The 16,743-nt window shown below is 40.4% G+C and overlaps 1 protein-coding gene across 8 annotated transcripts; it reads right to left on the bottom strand.

The window, feature by feature from the left end:
* Positions 1 to 1,542: 1,542 nt before the first annotated feature.
* Positions 1,543 to 12,389, bottom strand: LOC116935961. 8 transcript variants are annotated; one of them, XM_032943207.2, is made up of 5 exons: positions 12,108 to 12,384; positions 7,282 to 7,448; positions 7,020 to 7,196; positions 4,270 to 4,387; positions 1,543 to 2,166 (listed from the first exon to the last, which is right to left on the bottom strand). In XM_032943207.2, exons 2-5 carry the CDS (start codon positions 7,391 to 7,393, stop codon positions 2,016 to 2,018), a joined length of 558 nt encoding a protein of 185 aa, XP_032799098.2. In that variant the 5' UTR covers positions 7,394 to 7,448; positions 12,108 to 12,384; the 3' UTR covers positions 1,543 to 2,015. The 8 variants fall into 8 exon arrangements, with proteins under 8 accessions (XP_032799098.2, XP_032799103.2, XP_032799109.2 ...); XM_032943212.2 differs by lacking the exon at positions 4,270 to 4,387 and adding an exon at positions 3,662 to 3,776 and having other exon boundaries at positions 12,108 to 12,380; XM_032943218.2 differs by lacking the exons at positions 1,543 to 2,166; positions 4,270 to 4,387 and adding exons at positions 2,543 to 3,596; positions 3,662 to 3,776 and having other exon boundaries at positions 12,108 to 12,380.
* Between the last annotated feature and the right edge of the window lie 4,354 nt (positions 12,390 to 16,743).

Here is a 16,743-nt window from a genome sequence, read left to right as displayed (position 1 = left end):
GCACACGCCCACCGTTTCATCCGCCGTTGCACCCTATTGGTTGGTGAAATAAAAAAGAGAGAAACCTTTTGAAAAAGAAAAAGAAAATGTATATTTGCCTTAGGTCTATGTGCTATCGCAATTGCACGTTTTCCCGCTAAAGATCTTGATAATGTTATCATTCCCGTTCGTCAGATGGCGTGGCAGATGCGGGAAATGGCGTGAATCGTGATAAAAGGCATTATAGTAAAACGGGTCGTATCCCCTTCGCCAAAGACTGTTGATAGTGTCTTGGCTGGTCGATACGTCCCATACCCGCTACATCATATTGTGGAATAATGAATGATATTCAAGCGGAAGAGAAGCTATATAGCCTGTTGGCGTGTAATAATTGGATGCCGATGAATAAATTTCGCTTCTCGCTAATGGTCGGGTATTTAAGGTCCATGAATTATACTCTCTATACTCGAACGAGCACGTAATCAGCCAAGTCATCTACGACTAATCAGCTACTAGACCGTGGTATATTCCTTATACATATTTTCATTTGGCCATGCACAGGAAGGAAGTCAATTTTGTTGGCCTATACTGATGATGATGATGGCTGATATTCGTCTTTTTCATTAAATGCGACTGTTGTCAAGAGAATGCTCTCCAACAGAGTCTTATCATCAGATGTGCAGGGCACTTCCTGCCCCAACGTCCGTCATTTTCAATTCAAACTGATTAACATCGATGTTTATCTTTGAGCGGAGCCCGGCAAAATTCAATTACTGACTGAACCTTGTCCAAGAACCAAATCCTATACGTTCATACCAAGCCGTATATATATGCTTTTGACAAGCGACTATTACACACACTTGAGTTGGCCTCCTTTTTTTGTGTGTGTGTGTGTTTAGCCCTTTGGCTATAAATGCCTTGTGTGTGTCTATAGACACGGTCAGGTGCGCGAGCTTGATTCGATCAAACAGCCAGTCCCATCGTTTCGTTCGCTTCGGGGGAGCCGGTTGGACGAAAGGTGATTCGATCAGCTGATGTGGGTCGGAGAGACAAACCCAAAACTTGACGACAATCAAAACAACCAAGTATATAGAGAAAGAAATAGAGACCTGACAAACAAGAATTTTTATTTATTTTTTTTTTTTTCAATGCTGGACCAAGAACAATTAAGTCCTATCGATTTGTTGTTTGGCCCTGACGTTTCTTGTTGCACGCAGCGGCTATAGTCTATCCATTTTAGATGGACTTGGGATATAACATCTTTAAGCTGCTGCTGATGTGCACACACATTAATGTGTCCCCTGCCGTTGCATATATATAGCCAGTCTTCAATAATTGATTTGATTTATCTTTGATAGTCCTTGCCAAAGTTCGAATAGCGATGAACAACCAATCAAGATATTGACGATTGAACTGTGGGGTAGGCCAAGAAATGAATAGGTACATTTATTTTGTGCATCAGTGAGTTTATTTGGAAATGTATCGCAAATGGCTGAAGGATTTCTTTTTTTTTTTACCTTTCGAAATGCATGAAAAGAAATGAACAAAAGTTTATAGAAAAAAAAAAAAAACGAAATATTGAACAAACAGAAATAAAAATGTAGGTCGATGATCAGGTGGAAGGACCTTTTATGGATAACATCAAACAAGTTTCGCCGGCAGCAGTAAAAGTCGAATGCATGTATATAAATCTGCCATCTACATGTCTTATGTCATATATTTCTTAAATAATTCTACATAGCAATATTCCGTTAGTGGACCGACGACGTAATTAAGTTCCAGAATTCAAACGCAGTATGAAGTCTATGTATACATTCAGTTTGAATAGACGAAGGAGGAAAACCTAATAAAAGTCGGGCAAAACAGACACAAAAAAAAATGAAATAAAAGTTTAAGAGACGTTTAGAACTTTTCCCGCATAAAAGAAAAATGGCAGCCCAAAATCGCCGAAAACACAAATCACGCTTGTATGATTGAATTCACCTTATACATCAGCTCTAAGAAAAACATCAAGGAAATAACTAAAAATGTAGACATTATCGTAAAACATGAAAGCGTATTCTGCAGGAAAAGATGAGAGAGAATGTGGCCGATGCGGCAGCCGTCCGCAGCCAGCTGGAACGATCTGCTGGCGCCCTGTTGCACCCGTCACCGTCATCGCAGCTCTGAAGGCAGCCGTTAACGTACCTACGAGACCGCAAGGAAGACAATTGAAGCTCTACCAGCCGAAAAAGGCAAAGACATAATTCTCCAAAAATTTGTAACAATTACACAACGAGATAACAGATATAAAGGATTTAATGCACATGTTGGGGTAAATGTAATAAAGAGAGTTTAATTTACTTATGTTAAAAAAAAAAAGGGGAAAATTCTAGCCAGCCGGTATATGCCGGAGATTCACGTAAAACGGAAAACTTTCAAATTAAATTGAACCAAGTTAAAGGAAAAAAGCAAACAAAACAGGAATGAAATATATAGTTTTGTGAACTCAATAGCAATACATGAATAGACATACAGTTGGTGTTTGTATAGTATTGATGTATGCTTCATGATATTCTTCATTGAGCAAACGTGAAAAATAGACGGAGACATGAAGCGGGCTCTCCCGGTTCACTCGCTTTGAGAGCCCTCCATCCGTCGGCCGTATGTGAACATTTTCATAACACAAAAGGCACGTAGACAGAAAAAATATAAAATATTGTGAAAGAGTGGCGAAAAAAAAAAAAAAAAGTTGAAAATGAAGAGTATGAGAGCTACATATTGAATACAAAACAAAAAATAAATAAAAAAAAAAGATTGCAATGTGTATAGAATGACTGGCTTCTGTGCGAAGAGTGCTGTGCGTGAGCGGTACATATATTTATAGAGGGGGCGTGAGTGAGAGTGATGATGCCGCTGTAATCCATCAAGCCATGCAGTTGCCTCATGCTGGCAATCTCCTTTGTCGGACAGAGTGAAGGCAGGCTCAATCAATCGCTTCAGCGAGCATTTGCACTGCGCGTTTGAATTTCAATGGCTTAACCGTTCGGATATCTCACTGCTGACACTGTTTCTTTTTTTTTTGGGGGGGGGGGGACCCACAATATTTAGTGCTTGAGTACCAGCACCAAGGGCACGATCTTCAACGTTTTCATCCGACGAAAAACAAAATGCGCAGTTGATTGTTTTGAGTTGAAACAACAAACCGACAACGTATATATAGGAGGATAGTAAAAACTTGGTTTTCTATTGGGCGCACTAGGGCGTACCGTCTTTGTTCTTTGTCACATAAACAAGTTGATGGGCCATGTAACTGTATATACATAGTCTATGAGTTTGTATATTGGATGCTCGACAACAGTCTCAAACACTTGTATATACAGTTTTGGGTAAACAGAAAAAGAGTGAACGACGCAGGCAGAATACAACAGCAGTTCTTTCCCAATAAAGCATTAAGATCATCTTGCGTTCAAAATGATACACGTGATTAACAGAGCATTCCGTACAACGTGCTTCTGAACATAATCGAAAACGCTTGCAACAAATGCAAAATAGGAAATTCGATAGAGTGTCAAGCGATGGAAGGCAATCTGAACTGCTGTGTCTGATTGATGGTGATGCATGCGATGGATCTCTTTCTAAGGAATAGCAATCAGGTGTAATTGTGTGGGGTTTTGAATAGTTTATTTTTCCTTTGAATTACCTGTCATCAAAGTACAGTCCTCCGCAGTGAGACATGCGTATGATTTCTGTATCGATCGTCGTCGTGCCACTGTCCAGAGCGCATCCTCTAACTACAATCGTTTCGCCCGTATCGTCTATCACGTGAACGGACGTCGTTTGTTGACCAATGTGAGACAAAGAAACAAGACAAGAAACACAATAAAACAAAAAACAGATGAAAACATCAATGACTAATCAAATCTATATGTTTTAAATCGATTGATTGCATGCTGGTTGGAACACGTTGTTCCATACCAATTTCAGAACCGCTTCTGATGCCTGTAAGAAACAAAAAACGAATGGACAACAGCTGCTATTCGTTCTTTGGGTTACGCAATTCATTTTATTTCAGTTCTCGATCGGATGGTGGAGGAGGGTGCACCGTTGCTCACGCAAGATCTTCGCTGAAAGATGGATAGCTCAAAGTATATGGAACGCACACACGTCGGATTTATCGCGATCGAGAGCGAGCGATCGTATGTTGTGGAGACGCACCTGCTCTTTCGGACAGTTTTACGATATTGGATTTGGGATTTGGAGCAGAAAGAGAAAGAAGGAGTTGACTTGATGGATATATCAGTGGCTGACCTTCCGTCCAGAACGAAACTGCCACAATGGGACATTCGCACCAGTTCCGTGTCAAGTGTCAATGAACCGGAATCCAGGGCGCAGGTACGAATCACCATCTTTTCGTTATTACCATCGGCTGAAACCGGTTGGCGTTGTCGTGAAATCGATGGCCACACAAAAAAGAGCACGTTCAATTAGTTAGACATTTCGTCTTGCCTCTTTGTCGGGGCAACAGTTTACACGAGATCCAGCAAATATACAGCCATACTTTATAATATACACAAAGCAATAAATAAGACGATAAAACAAAACAAAGGCTCTTAGATATACGCACCATATTACATATAACTGTCTGTCCTGAATGTTAGAACACTACGATTTATAAGATCACACTTTTGAAAAATGTTTTGTAACACATCGATCAAAAGGACATCATCTTCTATAACAGTTTAAAATTACATATTTTAATTACCTGAACCATTTTTTTCTTCTATAAGAACTTGGCAGTTGACGTCACCTATTGTGTGTGCGAAACAGCCAAGGCAAAAGAAGTTCTTTTCTTTGATCTGCACCAGTTTTTAAGATTAAAGGGAGACCTGGCTTTTGAATAATAAGGTAATAGGTCTATTGCCTAAATGACTGTTGCTATGGTTCCCAACTTTTAACAGTTCACCAAAAAGTTTCTAGAATTAAAAACTTGCAAGGCTTTCATTTTCTAGAAGAATAGTTAAAGCGCGCTGATTAATATTCCCATGTTAATGTCTCCTTTTTTGTTCAAAATAATATCTTTTGAATAAGTTTTTCCCGATATCCAACGGCTGTTGCCAATCTGTTGAATGCTTTACTAACGACCTATCCTCCTAATCTTCCTATTTTGTTTTACTTCCTTTCCTTATGTGTTTGTTAGTCTATTCCGGATAAGTGCCGACCCAAATGGCAAAGAGTTCAAACCCATATATGAGTTTCCGGCAATTCCGTCCTTCTCCGTCCAGCATGAACGAAAGAGCCCTAACGAAGCGTTCCGTTTGGACGTCCTAATGTTTAGCTCTTCAATCAAGCATCCCTTTTGTTGATTATTTATTATTTACTTGTGCGCAGCAGTGCTTATGTCTGTATCGATAGATTAAATTTTAAACAAACATGGTTGGTCACATGTTGAGTTTTCCTAGTTTAATTCTATATAAGCGTGTTACATTTTAAAATTGTGTCAGTGGAATGACATTAAGTATAGCCTATAAGGAATAGAGTCTAACAATCGCCTTTGTAAAGCGCCTTTTAATTAGATTGATATTAGCCAACTAGGCCTTCGTTTCCATTCCAACTACCGCTGCTAATTAGTAAACATTCATAGACGGCTGCATGACCCCTTCGCTATAGCAATCGAAGCTGATTAAAAGTTTCGAAATTGCATGAATAATGCTAAAACAGTCAGCAATTGAAATTGAAATGGAATAAAGCGAAAGGAAGAAGTTAAAGAAGAGCCTTTGTTTCAATATCATTGCGTCGTCAACATTTGGCCAACAGGGGCTATTTCATTGCAGTAGCATTTGCATACATACTTAAACCGATCTTATCTCTTTCTTTTATCGATATGCTGTATATCGTAGTTCACAAGGATTTTGTTTTTCAAATCAACGGATCGATGTGTCACCACACGGTCGAACGCAGCTGTTATCCTTTTGTCTCTAATCCTCCTTTTCCCTCAAAGACACACAATATCATGCATACGAAACGATGCGCCTAAATAAAACATCTAACGGGAAAAAAACAAAACATTGAATCCCACCAGAAAATGGGGGACAAAAAAAAAAAGATCCTATAGCTCTTATTATGACGCAAACAGCCCAGCCTTTATTAGCCAGTTAACGAGTTCCAAACCCATTTCAAGTTAGCCTGAAAAAAAATATATTGTTAAAGACTCACCTTATAGGTTAACACACTCACGAGAACCCAAATGTTTTTATTGCCTGTTTTTTTTTCTTTTTCGTGGAGTACTTTTCATTTTGCAGGATGATTTCCCCCCCTTTCGTCTTGATTAATTCTGACATTTCTAACTGGGATATACTTGCTGTATAGCTACGCACATAAATCCAACGCGGTGTGTATAAGACGTATCATTTCTCGTATCAGAAATAATGATTCGAAAATAGAGACACTTTTTCTTTTGATGGAAATAGAACGCGGCATTACTTATTAGCTCTGTGCACACTATGTCGTATACAGGAAAAGATAATTGTCATATTTTGGGGGGGGAGGCACGCGCAATAAAAAAAAACGCCCTCCTCCCAAAATGCAAACAATCCAACGTATGAAACGGGAAAATAGAACATTATTACACTGAGCTATGTACCGCATCCACATCTATCATGAGCGCTATTTTCTATTGATTATGTTTGTTTTGTTTTGCTTTTTTTTTCACAGAGAAATATAACGATACCCATTTTCCAGAGGACCACAAGCACTAAACGTTAATCGATACTCCGTCAGTATATAGGTTACGGTATATACACACGAACGAACTCTTCTTTTCTTTCGCTTTGATCCATAAAGATTGAACCTCCAATACTTTCCCCAATACAACCGTTCAACAGAAAAATCTCCTTTCTTTAAAAAAAAAAAATAAAGATAAAAAAAAAAAAACCCTATATCTATCGTGCCTTAGGCTCTACAGAAGATGCGACTGCCGCCGATAAAAAAAAAGGGGCGCGGACGCGGAAGCAAAAGTCCAGTTATCTGATGATGCGTGTAATTTATTATGATAATAGTACCGTAACGACCGGCGAGCTTTAGACATGCCGTGGCCGGAAAGAGGCCATTGCGTCCTTTACGTCCGCCCAAACAAGGCGATTCCAGTAGATCGCTAGTGAAGTTATTGTGGAAAGGATCTTCGCAGGCTGGATTTGCGCCATTGACCGAGACGCATTTGAAGCAATCGATAGCGTTCACTGTTTGCGGGAACATAATCAAAACAATATATCTATTTAAATGTCGGATAGCATAGCGTACACATACACACACAAACATCAGTACCTGTGGTCATGAAAAACTGCGGTAGGATAAACAGGAAGCAGATAGACGTCAACAATCCGGCTGTTTGGAATGATGCAACCGACGGATATGGTGGATGGTGATGTCGGTTCATGACGTCAGAACGAAACGCCTCCGTTTGAAAATAGCTTCTTGCAGATGCTGAGACACTGTGTGTATCGGATAATGTAGAGGACAATGAGAATGTTGTACTACAAAAAGCATAAACAATCCAATTCGGAAGACAAAGACGTTCATCGTCACTATATATATACAAGGAGAATCCAGCTGTGCACGTGACCTCAACGGCTATGTAGACAGACTGTCCCAAAGTAAATTTCTTTCGTTATCCTTTAGTACGCTCTATATTATTCCCTTGATTCCTGTATATATACATTTTTTGGGGAGGATGCAGTCTGATGGTGGATCTTTTACCAGCACAAAAAAAGGAGGATTAATAACAGCAGTGACATCACACGGTAATCTCGTTAGGATGCTCTAACAAGTTCTATATGTTGCGGTGTTTATTACGTTGTGGTAACGAAGATATCCACGTAACCGTATATGAATTACTCTGGCCAGTAATGAGCCATATCGAACACGAGTTATAGCTGTACTAGTTTATCTTAGTTGTTTAGCAACAATGATTGAAGATTTTTGTTTGTTTTGTTTTTTTTTTTCGATTTCTGCGACGTCGCTTGTTGTAAGGAGACGACAGATGGTTCAACATGTCGATCATCATATAAAGGAGATAGACGCGCAGATTGTGTTGGGCATCATCTGGCGCAATCGTTCACCTATATACAAATTGCTAACTCCATTCGTATTCGTTTTTGAATTGGTAGTCGTTACTGCAGATGTATTCAAACTGTGCGAACGGCTGCGCAATAGAATGAGACGTTCAATTAATGCCAATTTACTCGTTTGAACGGTTTAAGAAAACGATTTTCGTTTTTCTTGTTGCAATCGACAGGTAATCGACAATCGATTTCAAGTCGCGTTTCTTCTTTTTCAGCAAGGAGAGATTCAATCGATCGCCATCGTGAAAAAGAAACTCAATTTACTGTGAAATTTGGTTTTAAACGAATAAATTGGTGCACGAATGGGCCAACAATTTTTAGCAGAAATGTAAACAATCAACAAAGCGGGACTCGTCCACGATCGTTGCGCTAAAAGAACGGACTAACCAAAATAAATAAAAACTGCATCTAAAATGTTGGTATAGGGCCTGGTTTGAATCACTCGTCAATTGCGTGACGCAGCAACGCAGTAAAAGCAGCCAACAAACACATTTGAACAAAACACAAAGAAATTCAGTTTTGCAGTTTATCCAAATTTGATGAAAATGATGGCTCCTCGTCTTTGCCGTTTCGAGCTCGAAGCAGCGAGAGACGGTATCAAATAAAACCAACACAACTTGAAAATATATGCAGCACGAAGTATTAGCATAATAAAGCGTTCGTTTAAAAGCAACCTTTTCTGCATGTTGCGCCACATGCAAAAACTCTGGGACGCCAAAAATAATCCATATATAGATCTATGGTTGTAAAAACCCGTTCCGCTGTGCCTGCGTGTTGTGTTTTGGCTTTTGTCCACCGTATATAGGTAGACCGACAGAGGGCGAGTTTTTCTTATCCCGATACGATATAACATCGGGAACAAGTCGACTTGACGTGACTCTCGGCGGGTGAACAGGACCCAATATGGCGGCCTTTTCACGGTGGCTTCCTTTTCAGTACTATTTATATGCCGGTTTACGATCTTGTGCGTTTATTACTGGGATTTCGTGCTGCGTCGCTAGAAGCTTGGCCATCCGGCACGGCATAATGCCATCAGAATCAAACATTAATGTATCCGTCGCTATTGCTATTCTGCTATTTGCGCAGTGACTGTAATGGATCACGAAATGGCAGACCGTTGAAATCTCCGGAAGATCAGCGCTCTATATCTGATACGGAGTCAGGCAGCATAATGTGCATATAGAGAGGGACGAATTACTGAGTTGAGTATCTTGCATGACTAATGAGATCGTCTATCGATTGCGTCAGTGGTTGACTTCCGTTTCGCTCAACCGAGAGAATTCCAGTCAAACAATGACGTACTCCACAAAGAAACGAGTCAAGTAGGTCAACTCTACACTTCAAATTTGATTAAGACACTCAATTATTAACGTACCAGATATTTCGTTCCGGCTTTTACATTCATCAAAACTTAAAAAAACTAACCGAAATTGTTTCCAAAAGAAGAAAGGATCAACACTCCATCGAGGAATATGTCCAGCCTTATTTTGCGGGGGGTATAGAGGGGCGTGCCTGCCGTTGAATTCAGCAGTAGCGTTCAAAGGCACAGCAAAAGCAGTTGGGATTGAGAAGAAAAGTGAGAGAAAAGTATAACGCTGGCTGGATGGCGTGGACCTAAATGGTAATGGCAGCCGTTGAGTCGGAAATGGAAGTAAGATGTCGAGGAAGTTAAACCAAGCGAATAACGAAGGGCTCCCTCCCTTCAAAATAAAAAAAAAAGAGATGGAAAGAAAGAAATCAAGAACAAAGCAAGATGGCGAGAAAGTGATGAAGAAACTATAAGAGCGATATTTCCTTGAAAATAAAAAGAAGACTTTTCATATATGTGTGTGCATCGATCGGCCCGGAACTCCCCCCGAACCCCCATCTGCGTTTCTATATTCTGACTATAGCTCTATACGAGCATGACTGCCCATACACAAAGTGTTCCTCTTGAATCGGAATTTGTTTTCGGCTAAAATTTGTTTGTATATCTTTTTCTTTTAGTATTTTCACTGTATACACGTATACGTATATAAAGCCTATATGTTAGGATGGGGTGGTGGTCGCTTGGATGAAGCAGGCATGTCTGTACAAGCTATATCTCCTATACACAGCACTTGGGATTCGATTCCTAAAATTATGCAAAAGGTTCTTCTGAGCCTGTTCTAGTCGTTTGGTTCCCCTGAGTTACGTATGCCTGTAGCCACGTCGAGTCTCTTCTTCTTTCTTTTATGCTTTGCTTCTTCTTTAAAACCTTACGGCGAGATGTTGTGCGTTGTCCCCATCTGGGTTCCGCCCAGTGGGGAACACTTTGTTCAGCTTCTCTTGATCATCGTAGGCGGTCGATACATTCATGATGATTCATCAAAAGAGAATCATCAATTTCGACATGGTCCAGTGCATCGCAGTAAAAGGCAATCCTAGAATTTCTGCTTTTGTTTTTAATTTCACAGCCCATCTCTGGGAAATGAAAATCTGTTTTCCAATGTTGTGCTTTGTAAACGAATAGTTCTTTTTAAAAATAGCTTTTCCTATAGTCAAACGGTACAAGGTGAAGGAAAAATAAAACAGCAGGGTCCCTCCATCATTATCATCTCTCTGTTTGTGACGTTTTCCAGGGGGATAAAGAATTCATTTCTCTTTGAGAAGTTTCTGTTTTCTCTTCTGTTTCTGTCGTTTCACGAGTTCCTTTGAAACCCCCTGGATTGGACACAACGCGAGATATGACTGCACTTCAAAGCGAGCAAAAGAGGAATATGGAAACGGGCAACGCGACTGGAACCCAGCAGAGGTGAACAGATGAGTAACAAAAAGATACGGTTTACACATCAACGGAGATAAGAAGGGAGAAAGACGCCGTAGAGGTTGGTAAGCAATTTCGAGAAAACGTGCTCCTTTCTATCCCAAAGGGCTACGTCGATGAGCCACTTCGGAACTCTCTACGACCCACCTTCTCTTATGAACTTTTCCCCTATACTCCCAGGGATCGTCTTTTTTCAATTTTTTTCATTATCCCTTTCATTGGATCGTTTGACACAACGACCCACTTTTTTTTTTTTACTCCGGTCAGCACTGGTCTACCTTGCGGAACGGCGGGAAAATGACGAAACGAGTAGTCCGCCTCACTATAGAAGGACTTCCTTGTCACAGGGGGAAACCAAAAGGGGACCTTTAAAAGGATTTTAAAACATTTTTTTTCCTCTCCCCTGTTGCTTGTTTGATTTTGTTCTCCTCCTATAGAACAACGTCTGAACAGGGCGAGGAAAACACACGAAGTGAATGTTCCAGAACGAGATTGCTGGCAAGGGAATCGCACAATCGACTAGTAGTGTTGTACCCGCCATTCGTTCCACCAAGGAGGGCACCGACAGTTGAAGTATGTTTCCCTTGTCACGACCTCTCACCCATTCCTCCTTCCTTTCAGCAACGAATCCAGAGTTGGGCGCTGTATATATTTTTTTTTGTGGTGGAGGGGGGGTTTCTAAAAAAAAAAACTCGATGACGTTCACTCTAAGTAACTACTACTTACGTAAAGAGCAAAAGAAAAAGAATCGGAAATTCTTTATTCTTTCCCTCAAGTGCTGACGCTTTCCTTTGCGGAAAACTTATAGACCGATGCTCACATAATATTCGACCAAAACGCAGTAAAAGCAGAATCCCGAGGTTTACAAACGTATACACACACAAAAAGCGTCCGTTTCTTCCGCTTTTTGCTATACAAATGGTTTAAGCTCCTCTTCCCCCCTTCCCCCTTGTGGTTCCCCGTTTTTTCTGTTTATTCAGAGTGAAAACTTGGAATTCAGAAAACGGTTCGTGTATAAATAGAGACGCGGGAGGAGTGACGCGCATGAGACCGCAGAACAAATTCCGGAAACAAAGGACAAACATGTAGACGTGGAGTGCCAACAGACCCATTCCATATGCACCACGCTATTGTCCCTGCTGCCATCCTTCTAAACGAGTTCATGACTCATTCAAAACGCGCATTACATCCTAAAGACGGACAATTCACATCCATGGAATTTCGCTGTCTAGACATAAATTTACCTCGCGATGGATTTTCCCTTTCTTTTGCCTTCACAAAAATACGAGGATCAATGACATGATTGGCCCACCAAAATAACTGTTTGATCGACTGCAGCTCTATCACCTTCTTGGATCACGATTAATTTTTGGGAGCACTTGTAGACGACACACGCTGTAGTTCAAAGTCACACGAATAATAAGCGCCGAACTTGGTCCTTCCTACTTCAACGGCAAGAACGAAATGTAGCAGCAACCGTACTAGCGAGCGTCGATCGTTCGACTGAAGGCACGGCAACTCTTAGTCGCCTCCCGAACCCTTCGAATCGCCTGCCCCACCCAACCAACAGCCCCACAGTACACAGGTTCTTGTGCATACCAAAACGCGGAGAGGGAAGCGAACTCTTTCGCTTCGTATGTTGACACACTCTTTATACCTATGATGTTTTGGATGAAATATAGTTCGTACCATTTCGTTGATGGATTATTGCAGCTATTCGTGAAGGTTGGGGCCTCGGCGTTCAAGGGCATTAGTTTTGTTCCCGCCCATTCAATTGGCTGAATTCCTTTGACCAACTGTAATACCATACTTCCTCTGCTAGATGCACATCACTTCGTGGAATGATCATTTGACTTGGAACTGTAACACACTACGCACGCTCGTTGTGCATATGCTGGCAGTTTACTAAAAGCTTTATACGATTCAGTTGTGGACGATAGGAAACTACAGCAACGTCAGTTCCCTGTAAATATACTTGTATATAGCGTTGAAGCGTTGTTGGATATACAGACAGGGTAACTAGGCATGCTATATACCCAACAGGACTATATAGGAGAAAGTCAAATTGATCAATTGCGTTCTGTTGTTGGAGATACATGGCGACCATTGGCGTCGTCATGGGAACGGATCAGCAGAGGGCTATAGCGACTTGAAGCCAAATAGGTGTTCAGTGGCAATGAAGCTGCCAAGGAGAACTTCCACTTTACGGTCGAAACAGATTAATCTGATTAGCGGAGAGCAGACGGCCTGCTGTATTGTTGATCACTTTGTTATCCGTTTCAGATACAAACAAAAAGACGGTCACAGTCTATCAAATTATACAAAGACTAGCATTCGGGAAACATTGTCACGGACTCTATATGAAAGTATTCTACACTTAAAGAGGAATAAATGTATAGATAATCATTTAATTCTTAAAAATAAAATAAAATTTCATTGTAACTGCACACGTGAATAATGTGCGAGTGCTCGAATAAAACTAGTGCTCGACGGCGACGTGATCTATAGTAGCAGCGTGCGTGATAAAGGTCATCTCATGCAATCGTTACAGCAACAGCGATTCGTCTTCATTCTCACCATGGGGGAATGGGGTCCCGTTTGGATGCGACTGACCAGCGTGTGCCAAGGGGACACATTGGAACTGCTGGTGCCAACTAACTTACATGAATGATTGTTTCATCAAGAAAAAGAAGTCATTTTTAGTTGCACACACCCTTTTCTCCACGATTTTCTGTATACTGTGGTTTTACGGGATTATTGTAAAAAGAGGCTTAACATCCCCTGCGATGACAGAAACCTAAACCTGTTTGATATAAATTGGACGACAGACATTTTCGGATGTTGGACAACCGTAAGAAAAGCTAAACACAAGCGAGTCGGCTGATTCTCGGGACATATTCGTTCTGGCTGTCTGCCTCTCTTACTTTTGACAAACGGTGGAAAAGTCAATCGGTTTATTTGAAACAAAGAAAGAAAGTTGCGTCGATACTGTCAATATTATCAGCGTAGACTATATACCATCAATGGTTGAAATCACTTCGATTTGGCCAGACTTGATTGCATCGTCTTAAGCCTTTACATCTCCCGATGGAGGTTTTGTCTGCAATTTGAAAACCATCCACAGGACAGTCGGATTTCCGTCAAAGGGTCTGAAGCATCGTTATACGGGAGCTTTCGGCTATATGGCCAACTATGAAAACAAGAATGAGTATATGTATAAAGGGAGGAAGAATATTAACCACACCTATGCCTAGATATCGATCCGCCTTCCCCGTATATTTTTTGGTTTGGTTTCGCAGCAAGTATATAAGGCATCATTTGCCCCCTTTTTTATTTTGCTATCTTCCCACCACCTGGTTCTACTTATCTATTTACTAGACCTTGTAATCAAACGGTTCGTTGTTGCACGTCTAATTCACTGATGAGAACGGCTGCCTCTCTATCCGGGACACGCGTGTATCGATCACCTCGTCAAGTCTTTTGATCTACAGTTCCATGAAATCACTTTCTGCTGTTCTCGAAGGATTTAGATCAATGCTTTATATATCGCAATCCTTACGTGTTTTGATAGACAATAGGTGCAGGGATTTCACACTTGAAAATGAATTTATCAGGGTTGGAGTTTATCTAGAGTAACTGATATTATTTTCTATAGGCAAATTGTTTTAAAAAAAAAAATTAGAGGCGACATGGTTAGGACGTTTGTCTGCAATAAACCGCGATATTGTAATATTTAATTAAGATATTGCTGTCTCGGAAAATTCACAAGTAAGCTCCTTGTATGAATGTTGACGTTGTATATAAATAACGAGAGAAAAATATAATTAACGTCGAAACATCTTATCGTCTGGAAGCGAATCATTCAAGGAAATCAGTGAGTTTGTTGACATGGCAGTTCATCCAGTGAAAAAGAATGGCGCTGCAATAATTTACTATAATTAACTAATCAAGACATGTACAACAAGTGATGTACTTTTGGAAAGCAAGAGAGTCGTCCAACATTAATATCCTGCGTATAAGGAACGGAATTCATGAAATGCTTTGCGCATAAATGGAATCTCAAAAGAGGGGGTACCCTAATAGGAAACCACAAGTAATTACTTTGTCTTCTCGCTTAGACTTCATGCACTTCCGTTGCCTTCGTGATGTGGCTCTTGAACTGGCTGTCACCAAGCGCACGGTCAAAGGATTATATTCCATCTCCCTGCCGAGGTTTTAGCCGCTGTCAATACTATAAAATAAAAATAGCGAAATGTCATATTTATGTAGTCATGTGACCACTAGAACGCAAACTATAAGTTGTTCAGCAACAGAATTACATAAGCTTTCCTGTCGCCACTGTCAGTTTTGTATGTGGTAGACTACTGTTAGCATTCACAGCAGCGTACACTTTCTTGGAAGGAATCCTTCATGATTCAGGGTGCAAAGTCTGTCGGGCAAATCCTTGAAAGTTTAACAGTGTAAACAGAAAATCCAGTTTAAATTTCAGCATATACAATACAGCATGTGCCATTTGAAAATGCGATGGACGTCCAAAGTATACCAAGTCCATCGCGGCTTTGTAGCTAGATCTCTTCGTAATCCGAAAAGCTTTTCAACCATTTCCGCAAAATGTTGAAAGTCTTTATCTCCTCAGTTCTTCTTTATCCCTTGTGTTTTTTTTTTTCGCAGCCTCCAAAGGTTTCTACTGTATGACTCTTTATGATAAACAAAACATGTTTTGGGTTGTTGCTGGTTGAAATACATGCGAGCACTGACAGGGTGGTTCACGACACCAAATTAAATATAGCCCACTCTAAATAATAATCTGCAAGAAAACTAATAGGCTTACCACTGCCAATTACTCAGTACTATTGAAAGAATATACGCAGTGTCATAGGAGTATCTGCATAGATCTAGTATCGCCTGCGTAGCGTTCCTTGCATCTGCTTGACATCCAACCAGTTTGAAACTCGTCACCGGTCCTACATTAGACACAGCCACAGGGTAAAACGATATACAACGCAAAAATTTATTATCTTTCTTTTAAGACGGTTGAAAACAAGAGATGCGCTGTTGACAGCACAATTAACAGCGGGTTTCACATGGAGATGGAATTATTAACAATAGGTTTATGCACCATATAACTAACAGCAGTTGTGTACCTGCAACCTTCTTTATACTAAAAATTAATTTTCACCCATAGTAGTACTCTACTCGTTAATAAAAGTAAATACAACGAAAAAGGCCAAATTACCTGCGCATAGCTGTCGCAAAATTTTTTAATTCAACGACGTACTGTGTATTGAACGGAGCTGGGGGGTATGTCGGTGTAATGACTAACAGGTCTCCTATCAAGGTATATCTATGTAGAGGCACCTTTGTCGACATAGATATCATTAAAGGCAACGAGGATCATCAAGGGTTTCTACCGCTACGTTTGGCTTGACACTGATGTTTATCTAGTCGGCAGACACAATGAACACTCTCGAGGATTGCATCACTTCGTTTAGTTTGTCTACGCTCATCTATACGGTTTGGGATGTGAGGTCCCAGATGTTTCTGTCGTCGCTGTCTTACTCTTTGTTAACGATCTCTACATCCGACTGGTGCATTTATCATTACCATCATCTGCAGAAGACAATATGTCTGGACTGTGCATCGTCATCATTTCATGTTGTAATTATAATAACGAGTGGAGAGGTTAAATAAACGATAAAATATAAAAATACCTGTCATACCTATTCAACAATATTCTCTGAATTCAAGTGAAACAAAATTTAATAATAATACAATAGTTTCTGATCTGAAAAAAGGGGCTAGTCGGGGCCTTTGCTTACAAAGTTCTCCTTCTCGTTCTGTATGGTATTTGACTAGGCTATTTGTTGGCTGCACCATCGA

Source organism: Daphnia magna, linkage group LG1, assembly GCF_020631705.1.
Source record: "Daphnia magna isolate NIES linkage group LG1, ASM2063170v1.1, whole genome shotgun sequence".
In the NCBI taxonomy this organism is placed as follows: Eukaryota; Metazoa; Arthropoda; class Branchiopoda; order Diplostraca; family Daphniidae; genus Daphnia; species Daphnia magna.
Note: the sequence above shows the minus strand (reverse complement) of the source record. Positions and strands in the feature narration are given on the sequence as shown.

Excerpts from the sequence above, each read along its gene's own strand:
- LOC116935961 (XM_032943180.2), bottom strand. The coding sequence starts at position 7,393 with ATGAACCGACATCACCATCCACCATATCCGTCGGTTGCATCATTCCAA. Across the intron at positions 7,197-7,281 it reads GCAGTTTTTCATGACCACAG|TGAACGCTATCGATTGCTTC; the intron begins GTACTGATGTTT and ends TCCCGCAAACAG. Across the intron at positions 4,388-7,019 it reads AAAGCTCGCCGGTCGTTACG|CCGATGGTAATAACGAAAAG; the intron begins GTACTATTATCA and ends AACCGGTTTCAG.